This window comes from Agelaius tricolor, unplaced genomic scaffold (genome assembly GCF_023055355.1).
Source record: "Agelaius tricolor isolate 1412-34295 unplaced genomic scaffold, bAgeTri1.0.p SCAF_11, whole genome shotgun sequence".
Lineage (NCBI taxonomy): Eukaryota > Metazoa > Chordata > Aves > Passeriformes > Icteridae > Agelaius > Agelaius tricolor.
Window position 1 is genome coordinate 27,780,577 of NW_027269271.1, and position 11,013 is coordinate 27,791,589.

An 11,013-nucleotide genomic window follows, 5' to 3' on the forward strand; every position below is an offset into this window, starting at 1 on the left:
TTACTCATCCCTCTCCCTTCCACACATGGCTGTCCCAAGACTCCTTCTGCAGGGGATTCTGTGAGCTCTGACTTTATTTTGGCCAAAAACAGAGCAGGATCAGAGTTTGCCTCTTACACCTTTGTGCTGGAATGTGAGGGTGGCTGTGAGCTGCAGAACAGACCTTCCCAGGTTACCTTCAGCTTGTGGAGCACCCCTGAGTCCCCCTTGCTGCAGGGAACCAATACTTTCAGAATATGATTACAGGATCTCAAGTACAATATCATTTTATATGAGAACCCTCCCCTCCAGGGATGCAGTGTTTAACATTTCCTTTGGTTAGAGTAAATAATAAAAGATAACTCTGTTCTGCCTGGGACTCCCAGTGAGAGAGAGGAACAGACTTTGGTTACTGAGGGTCTGCAGAGCTTTGTTCTCTTGACTACTTTATAATGGGATTGAACATATTTGCTGCCATCTGGCCTGTTCAGCCGAAACAAAATACATCACTAATGTTCCGATTGGTTTTGAAACATCTTGTTCTTGTCAAAAAGTATTTTAAATCAAAACAGGCTTTTCCAGTTGGTGTTTGTCTTTTCCTAGGAGGCCATGGCGAAAATGGGGAAAATTGGAAAAGTTGTGCAGCCCAACCACGAGCATAAAAGGTAACGCTGGACCTGGTGTGTTCCACTGGGAGAGTTCAAGGGAGATAAAGTTGGGGTCTGGAGATGAGGTTGGGGGGTGTCTCTTTACAGCCCTGCTCGACTGCAATAGTGCTTAGCGTACAGATGCTTTAAGAATCATGGTATATTGTATTTTTAATCATTGTTCATACTGTATTTCTAAGGATTATTTTTATTAATTTTTAAGGCCTGATTATTTATATTATATTTTAAGTATTAGTAATACTATATTTTAAAGGATCATTTCTATTAATTTTTAAGGATTATCTTCTATTACATTGTATTGTAAGGGTAATTTGCGTTACATTTTTACGGGCTCCGGATCGCACTGGCGGCGGCGCGCGGGCTCCCCCTGGCGGCGGGTCCGGGCTGAGGGGACACGGCGGGGACATGGCGGGGGGACTCGGGGCCTGGGCCCAGTTCCGGGCCCCGCAGCACGGGACTCGCTCTGAGGGGCCGGAGGGTGTCCAGGGCAAGGGGCTGGAGCACCAGGAGAGGATGAGGCAGCTGGGAAGGGGCTCAGCCTGGAGAAAAGGAGGCTCCGGGGGGGCCCTGTGGCTCTGCACAGCTCCTGACAGGAGGGGACAGCCGGGGCGTCGGGCTCTGCTCCCAAATAACAAGAGACAGGACAAGAGGAAACGGCCTCAAGCTGTGCCAAGGAAAGTTTAGATTGGATATTTGGGAAAATTTCTTCATGGAAAGGGTTGTCCAGCCCTGGCACAGCTGCCCAGGGTAGTCCCCATCCCTGGAGGGATTGAAAAGCCTTGTGGATGTGGCACTTGGGGACACGGGGCAGTGGCGGCCTTGGCAGTGCTGGGGGAGCAGCTGGACTCGGTGATTTTGGAGGATTTTTGTCACTGAATGAATTCTGTGAAGCTCCGGTGTCTCCTCACTCTCAGGACAGAGAACTCTGGGGAAAAACTGACTGAGAAGCCAAGCTGGCTGTAGGGAAGTGAAAGGTGGAATTGCAGCTGGAAATCACAGCTTGGGTGGAAACTGCACCAGCAGTGCACAGGGAGGGCTCTGACCCCGGCAGCAGCTGTACCCAGAAAGAGTCAAAGTGTCTTTGATGCTAAGAGAAGCAAGTAAACATAGATATTGCAGGGGATTTAAATCTTCAAATCTCAGGCTTTGCTGACATTAGCTTTCTTACACAGATTTTATGACAAGAAATACAAAGTATTTTTGAAGCTTGTGGAACACCAGAAAGAGTATCGCTCCATCATGAACAGCTTGTGACCCAGAGGCTTGGGAGCTGGGAACAGCCGGCAAATTTCCAGGCATGCGTGATGCGGGTAATTTCTTCTTACTGTACTGTCCATGTTAAAAATACCCTCTTATCATTTAAAGTATACATTTTAATTTTTAATGAGAAATAAAATGCAGTCACTTTACTGTGAAGCACTGGGTATTTTCTGTCAATAATCCCTGCGCACAGGGAAAAGGAATATTCATTTGTTCCAGTCAGAGAACACAAGACAACCAGTTGCAGGTACCCCAGTGCCAGTATTTGGACTGGCAGGAACAGCACAAGGAATAACATGATTCACTCAGATGGACTTCAATCCATGGAGTCAATATTCACATAGATGGACTTTACACATTTAGCTTGAGAGAAATTCCTTTTTTAGTATTGGCCTAGACTGCAATTCCCAGTTAAATGCAAACAGGAGTCACACAATAACAAAATTATGCTGGGGATATTTGGAAAATAATAGTTTCTGGCTTTTTTTAATGTTAGTAGTCAGCCCTGGAAAACATCTGGTAATTTTTTTAAAGAAACAATGCACTTCCTGCCTTGTAGTTCATGGAAAAGCAGTTGTTACCCTTTCCAAAGTACCCATTGTCAGGAGAAGCAGCTTTACAAGTTCAGGGACATAATTAAAGACAATGAAAGTTGATGGGAATAAAATGAAGAAACTTCTTAACAAAAAGAGTAAAACAAGCAAGAAAATGACTCTGACATAGTGGGGTGTCAGAGCTCCCAACTCAGGGGCACGATAAAATCTGTCAACTGAAAAGACAGAGTGGGAAAAAGCAACTGGAGATCAGTGTGTTGTAACCAGTAAGTATTCTAAAGTAAGTATTCATAAATCTTAATATCTCTATTTTAATATGCAATTAGTGTGTAAAAATGAAGTCCACAGGCTCCAAATGGATAACAAAGGTACAGGTTATACAGGGGCAGATGTGCAGGGTTGGCTGGCACTGCACCAGCACTTTTACCTCTTTGCAGCTCAACACAAACAATTTCAGCAAAGTTTCCATAAACTTCCTGCTATTTATATCATTATCCTCAAACTGGCCTCGATTTCTCTCTCTGAACTGGTAGCAAGACTTAGCACGAGGGCTGTAGGGAGTCTGGAAAGGGAACAAGCAGTCACACTGCCTTGGTGTAAAATGTAGATGCACAGGCTTCAAGGACTCTCTGTGCCTTGTGTGGGCTTGCACGACACAGTTACAGAGATCTGTTCACACTTCCTGCATGGCCTTTAATGCCTTCCTCCCCTTGTGATACTTGTACTTTATAGTTGCATTTTTGTTCCAAGCCAGTGTGCCTACCAGTTTCATATGATCCATTTTAAAACCAGAGCTCTGAGAACTCTACATCCCAGTGGCTGAGAAATCAGCTGTGATAACACAAACACTGCTGCAGGATTTTGCAGTGAGACTGCTTGACCATCCTTGTGTTATACAAGACTTAGCAAATTGTTCAGTTTGCAAGTTCTCAAATTAAAATTTAATTCAAATTGAGCCAAGAAGTAAAATGTTAAACCTCAGGAGTTCTAACACTCTTCAGCTGCAGGTCCATGGGCACTGTAATGTTAAACTCTGATTGTGGCTTGAGGCATTCTTGTAAATCTGCCCTCTGAGGGCTCCACATTGCGTGCCTTGGCCATGCCAAGCACTGCTGAGTCCTTGAGCCTGTGGCAGGAGCACAGTGGCAAACCCATCCCACTGCCCCAGTCCAAGAGAAGCCTCAGTCATGGCTTGATGAAGTTTGGCCAAAGGCCCCAGCTGGGGTCAGTCAGGCCCCTGAGCTGCAGACCCTGCCATCCTCACCCCTTCAGCTGCAACTTGCTGACAGATTTTTATCATGCAAATTAAAAGAAGGGAAGCAACCACCATGTCATCAGCTGCTTCAAGAGTCCTGCAGAGAGGCCCAAGCTTTGCTCACATGGAGAAGACAATATGCTGGTTCTAAAGAAGCAAAGAGCAACTCGTAGGAAAAAACTCCATGAGACCCACCTGGGTGAAGAGTCCTCACAAGGCAAGAGTCAGGAATGACAGCCTGTCATACAGGTAACCTGCAAACTGAATGTTCACATGAGATTGGTTATTTTGTATTCTGATGCATTTCAGTTCCATGTGTCTCTTAAGCACTTTGAAAGTTAAAATCTCTTGAATGCAGAACCTTTCTGTGCTGTCCAAATACCCCTACACTGTTCAATCATGGTACAGTATCGAGAGGAACCCTTCTAAAAGGGATCCCTGCTGCCCCAACCCTTGGATTCTGTATCAAGCAGAAAAGGATTCTGCTTGATACAGAATCCTTCTGGGAACTGGGATTCCAGCATTAAAAGGCAGAGCCAGTGTGAACTGTTTGGATTTGGCAATACCTGGGGGAAAATCCAACTGCTTTCTACTGGAATCTGATTTGAAATTTTAGAGGCAAGTTAAAATCCTGCAGTTCAAATCTGAGTGATATTTGAAAGGTCCAGCCTGACCCTTTCTAGGTCTGTTTTTTAATTAACCAGGCTTTTCATGGAACACTGTGTTCTCCTCCCTGCTAGGGTAACTGCAGGACTTCTCCAGGTAAGAATTCCAGAAGCACCTTCACTAGAAAGTTCTGGATGCATCAGGATGTAACATTCCACCACAGTATTGCCAGTACCTGCATCAGAAGGTAAACTCAACAATGGTACAGACTGGTTTTCCTTGCTGGGTCTGTTTCAATCCATTTGTTATGTGCTGCTCACTCAGTAAATGCTGATTTATAAACACTTAGGGGTCAAGGTTGTTTCCTTGGCTTATTGTGTTGCTTCTCACAAGAGGTGTGAAAAGCAACACAGTTCCACAATAAAGAACATTTTCCTTTTTTCCCTTGTATCCAGCCTCCCAGTACAACAAGCAACCTCTGACTGGGGCCTGGTGAGATTAGGAACTTCCATGCTGCTTTTTGTGGAATGTTACCCTAGAGATTCAATAAACTACACAAAAGCAAAATGCTGGAGGCCTGTTTGATATTTCACAGAGTTGTTTGATCTGACATGTGTCAAATGATAAATGTAAATGGCTGCAGGATCATTCAAGCCCAAGTGGGTTTTGAAATGCTGTGGGAAAATTAGAGGATAAATAAATCTGATCCCAAGAGCTCAAGCTCGTTGTTTGGCATGTGTCAGAATGCAGACAGAGGTAAATATTACCTTTGTCTGCAGGGAGGGCAGGTTACTGCTGCTAACCAAGAACTGTGCCTCCAGTAGGGGGTCAGGCAGCAACTTACCAAATTAAAAAATGAAGCTATGCTAAACATATTGGAGGTTATTTAATGTTTGCAGGGAAATTGGCAGGATTAATGAACCCTCTTTCTACAATGGACTGTGAAAATGAATGTGATTCTTTATTTTTAATACATGGTTTTCTTCTGCAAAGTGGCTGTGCAAAAATTGAGCCTTTGCTCTTCTACACTGGTATTTACAGATTAACAGAGAGATTTATTTACATATATTTTTTTTTTACATTTATATTAGTTACAGATTTACAGCAGAGATTTACAGATCAGCTAGGGGAGGGTTTCCTCTCCACAGCTTTTTTCCTGTGGATCTTACTCTGGAAGCTCCCTGGGTCATGGCTGAAGCCCTCAGGATTAGGGGTGCCCGTGGACACAGAAGCATTGCAGCTGCATCAAGGTGGAGTTGTCCAGAGTGACTTCCAAGGCCAGTTATCCCAGATAAACCAGCAAGTACAGCCAAGGAGCAGCTTGTACCTCTGGAAAAGCCAATTCCACATCCTTTCTTACCCAGACTGCTGCTGATTTTCCTGTACAACACAGAGAGGTCTTGGGAGTGAGAGGGGGCAGAGTGTGAGGACGGTAAGATTAGGCTGCACATGCAGTGACAGCAGTGAGTTAGTGCTGGTCAGAAAACAGGAAAATTGAATGTCAGGGCTGGCACCACCAACAAACCCAGCAAAGCACAAACAACATCTCAGCAGAAGCAGCACAGCTTGACTGGCAGCTCCGGGGCACAGCGAGCAGTGTGACAGGTCAGGGAAATAAAACCTCTCAGCATTTCAACTGATGCAACTTGACAGGGACCCCAGTGAAAACAGCAGCACAACATTCTGCTGCCATTTTGATGGGATTGTTCTGTTGAGCTGAACAATGATCTTTGTTCTTAAAAACAGCCAGTGAGGAGTTTGTGAGCTGTGCTGTAACAAGAAGTCTCCAGGAGCCCTCAGTGCAGGGATTCTGCACCCAGCATCACCTCATCTGCTGCCACTCAGAAAGGAAATTTGAGACAAACCATGTTTGAAATCCAGAAAACAAATTGTTCCTGATGCCATCAGTTTCATCATGTGTACAAGGACTGGGAATGTGAAATTTGGCCCAAAGGTATTTTTATGAACCTCACTCTGACTTGTACTTTTTACTCATTTTCATTTGAGTGCAGGGTTTTTCTTTGTGCCTCTTGTGTTTTGTTTGCACACACAGAGTGTTTGGCTGAGTCCACAGCTGTGTTTATTCCTAAATCCCCATCCAGCCTATATGAACCCAGTCTGGCACTCAGCTTCCAGCTTCTCCTTGAGCTTTGTGTTTGACACCCATCACCTCTGACTGCCTTTCACCCCCTGGGGTGGTGGATCAAGGTCTGGGGATCCCCACGGCTGCACTGCTCTGCCTGTGCTCAGTCCCAGCAAGGCCAGCGGGGCACTGATGGATCCCAGAGTCCTTCAAGGCCTTTCACAAAAGAATCCCATGGAAAGTAAGATTTGCTGCACTCAGAATCCTTTGTTTGGTAGAACAGGAAAGGAAGGACTCCTCTGAAGTTGACCCATTTGTGCTTCAGTGAATTTTTCATAAAATTGACAAAATCCTGTTTTAATCTATCCCACTCCACAACCTTCTGAGGGACTCTGTAGGTTTCTCTAAAATACCTCTGTGGTTATTGTTAATTAGAAAAAAATAATATTGCTGAAGGATCGCTTTTCAGTTGAACTTCCTGAACATATGGTTCAAACTGAAGCTGAAAAGGAAAACTTCAGGACAAACTGTATGAATTACTACTAATAATAAAATCAGACATTTTTTATAAGTCCACATTAATCTTCTTTAAGAGCTTTGGGTTAACCACATTTTTTAAATAAAACTTTTACCGGAGCGGAATTTATTAAGAGAGCTCAGTGTTGCCTTAGCTCTGTTCCATGGGGCATCAAGAGAAGTTTTATTACTGATTTCAGTCACAACAGACTTAGATCTACACAGAATGGTTTTGATAAGCCCTATGTAAAAGTTTTATTGGTTTAAGACATGAAAAACAGACATGTTACAGAGACCACTTCTACTCTATAAACAGCCATAACATGGATAATGCATCGCACTGGAGTCAGTGCTCCAGAGTGTAAATAATGGTGCGGAGGGAAGGAAAGCCTGGCCAAGTATGTACAGCTAAGAAAAACAACATAGACCCAGCTTGTATGTGGTACTTCTCCTCTACAGATCTCCAAATTAAATACAAATAAAGTCTGTATCATTAGGTCATACTCACAGATGGAAAAGGGGAAAATTAACCAGGCCAGGGAAAGAGGGAAGTTGATGCTCTTTGTTGTTATGTCTATCTTTGTACTTGAAACTATAACTACTGAGGCATTATTTGAAACAGGTTTTGAGGCCATGTGGTTGCTGTTTGTCCTGGATGGGTTCTGTTCAAAGTCTCCTTTTCCTGTATGTTATAAAACAGTGTTAGAAAAACATGAAACAGCCGGAAGTATTACATGGTGTCTCCCAGAGGTGTCCCTGGCTGTTGGGGATCCACTGATTTGTTGTTCTCCCAGAGGATGGGCATAGTGGCAGTGGTGATGTGGGGCTGTGCTCTGTTATCTTTATCCTAAAGACAAAAATGTGCTTTTGTTGCACCAGCATTAGCAACATGGCCCCTTGTTCTCCTTTGTACATAGATCTTTTTATAGTGTGGTGAAAAAAGTGTGAATGGCTTGTAAATATAACTTGCACTTGCTCCAAGGTGCCAAGCTCACACTGGCTCCAGTGGTGCACAACATGGGCCTTAAAAATCCTGAAATCCCTTTATAAATGCAATTATGGACATACTTCCATCCATATTCTGTGCTTCATCCTTGTATTCACTTGGAAAAACTATTTAAATGCTGTAATCCCAACCATATGGCTCACAGCCTCAAAGAAGGCATTCAGCAGACACGTTTGTCTGGAGAATTAGGGTTTTACACAGATTATCCAGTGACTGGAGATGGGATACCTCCTCTGGGGGAGGACAGGAGCCCACACCAGGGGCTGCCTTGACAGAAGGACCCTCTAAATCTGTTCTGTCCCTTTCCTGTTAAACAGATCCTGGGCTGGAATAAACAGTTAGTGAGCTTACATTGGGATGAGATGTCTTTGAACAATTTTTCCTCTGCAAGACCACACAGATTTCCTTAAAAACAGTAAACAGATTTAAAAAACCTTTATGCATGACTAGAAACCAACTTACTGAATTGTTTAAAATGGAACTTCCACTACTTTTGTTTGTGTAAAAAGCTTTTACAGGACTGCAAACCAATGTAATTATGCCTAGATCACTGTTTTATTTTAGGCAAATGTTTCATATGGGAAGCAGGAATGTGGGACAGAATGAGACCTAAGCCTGGTGTGTCCTACTCCTGATTTTTACCCATAGAAATTAATTTTATGGGACAGCTGGATTTTTATGCTGCTGATTAAAAAGACAAGTTGTCTTCTCAGAAGTGAGTTCATGCTTGAAGATGAGACTTCATGTTTGTTACATCTCGAGCTTTCACACAAATGTGATTATTGGACTGTTGGTTTTTGTAATAGGCTGGGGTTTTTTTGCATAGTGGAATACAAATAGTGTGATTTTCTAGTGCATTTTACCCATTCCACAAGTTTGTATTGTAATTTAACAGTATCCTCTGAGGTCATCTGTTACTTTTTGGCTGCCTAAGACTTGATGAGCATTTCAAAAGCGGCACCTTGTATATGTGAAAGCAATGAGCAAATAAAAATACAGTTACTGATTTTTCAGGGAATATAAAAGAGGGATTTCTCCTGCTTCTAGTGAGGGAACCTACATTAATTCAGGGAGAAGGGCTTGGTCCTTCCACAGGCCTTGAGATTGCTGCCAGAAGAATGCCTTGTTTAGTAGCCTGTGTAAGCACTGCCTGCACTGTCAGTCCAGAACACTTCCCATAGAATAAATGCCCACAGCTGGTTTCTGCTGGGAGAGGGGCTCACTGGAGGCAGGTGGGGCAGCTGGAGTTGCTGTGGTTCCTGGGAGAGATGTAGTGCAGAGTCTTCACAAAATTAGTAATTTGATTGACATATTCAGTTCATTAATAATAATTTACTGTGATTAGCAGAGAGTCACAGAAACTCAGTGTAGATATCACACAGAACTAATTGTCACTGTTTCCCTCCTCCTCTGCAGTTGTGTCTGTCACTTAAATGTACTGAAATAAAGTCTGGTGTGTTCTCTGCCTTCCTGGGATGCCAGAATGGGATTCTCTCTGTACCATAAACTGAATGGCAAAAAGAATCCAGGTGAGTGTTCAGGAAACCAGGTCTCTTGCCAGAGCCAGGTCTAAAACTATGAGTTCACCAAATTAGTAATTTTAAATCAGCACCATTCTTACCATCCTTTCCTCCTGTAATGAGAATCTGTAAATAAGAGCAACTGGAAGTTTTAAAATAATGTGCCATGACTTTGATTCAATGATTTTCAAGGGCTTTTCCAGCCTTAACAATAGTGTTTCTATAACTACTGGAAAAAAATCTTTCTTTACTATGAAGTTATAAATGTATTTGTTTCCATCCTCAACAGAAAAATGTCAGATGCCAAAGGCCTTTAAATTGTTTTCAGATTTTCCTTTTCCTGCACTGATAAGATTCTCTCCTGCAGAGAGAGCAACCACAGAATAGCCCAGGAAAGGCTGGGTAGGAGTAAGACACCACAGCCAGATCCAAGTCCAGGACATCAAACTCCAGGCAAGCAGATTTTATTTCACACAGTGGCACCTGAAATTCATCTGGCACATCCCATTCCATTCTGACTTCCTGTGCAGGGCTGGGGGGCATTTGCAGATCCTGAACATCCTCTCAGCTGGACAAGCAGTGATGGCTTCTGTCAGCTGCAGCCCAGAGCAGTGATGTTTATAAACACTGCACACACAGAGGCTCATTAGGTATCTACTCTATTTGTGCACAGGGATAACACCCACATTTCTTTAGCTTTGTCTCCTACAACAAAGAGAACAAAATGTGTTTCTGGTTATGTGATAGATATGGAGTCAAGGGAAGCCCAGCATTCCCAGACTGTAACCAATGGAAATTCTGAAAGGCTCCCTTGCCCTTTGCAACCTCAACAAGTTGGAATCTCTTGTGTATTTTGTATTAGCTTGTCTTGTACAGTAATTAACTTATATATGACTCCTAGGGGACAAGTGATTATGGTTTATTTCCAGATGACTCATGAGCAAGTCTGCAGAAAGAGAGTTTGTGCTGCTCAGAAAACAGGAAAATGGAATATTTACTGTTGCTGATGATACCAGTTCTGGCTGCTGAGCTCAGGCACCAGGCAGAGGGGCTGGAAGCTTGTCAGCTTGAGTGCAAGGGCCTGTTGAGACCCTGCAAATGCTCCAGCTCAGCTCCCAGAGCATTTGATTAGGACTAGGAATTACAGCAAAGATCCAGGCAATGATCCTGCACTGTGTGAATAATACGTGTGTGTGGAAGAAGAATAAAAATCATTCAATCATCATTCAAATCCAGCATTGTGACACATGTTTAATTTCCTTGTGATCTCTCAGTGATTGAGTGAAGCAAGGTGGTAAACTCAATGAGCTCTTGCAGGATGACCGGGGGTGGCAGATCCAGAGGGAGCAAAAGCAGGCAGTTCCTTACATACACAGTAAAGCTATGGACTTGGTTATGGATGCCATGGAATTCCTGAGTCCAGCAGGTCCCAAGGCAAGGTGGGTCTGGTTTCACCTGGTATGGACATTCTTTCCTCCAATTGCATTAATGGAGCATTTGGGTGGAAAAAGGAACTCAGGGTCACCTTCAGCTAAGACATCAATGGTTTAGTCTTGTCCTGAGTCG

The 11,013-nt window shown here is 43.4% G+C and overlaps 1 protein-coding gene across 4 annotated transcripts in view; it reads left to right on the forward strand.

The window, feature by feature from the left end:
• The window catches only part of FGGY (FGGY carbohydrate kinase domain containing), a 156,149-nt gene extending 145,844 nt beyond the window's left edge, over nt 1–10,305 (forward strand). For all 4 annotated transcript variants that reach the window (XM_071436844.1, XM_071436846.1, XM_071436845.1 and 1 more), the window contains 4 exons: nt 583–644; nt 1,820–6,276; nt 9,344–9,456; nt 9,815–10,305. In XM_071436844.1, coding sequence (XP_071292945.1) covers nt 583–644; nt 1,820–1,901 — 144 coding nt within the window. In that variant the 3' untranslated portion in view covers nt 1,902–6,276; nt 9,344–9,456; nt 9,815–10,305. The remainder of the gene's footprint in view (nt 1–582; nt 645–1,819; nt 6,277–9,343; nt 9,457–9,814) is intronic.
• Nucleotides 10,306–11,013: the final 708 nt, after the last annotated feature.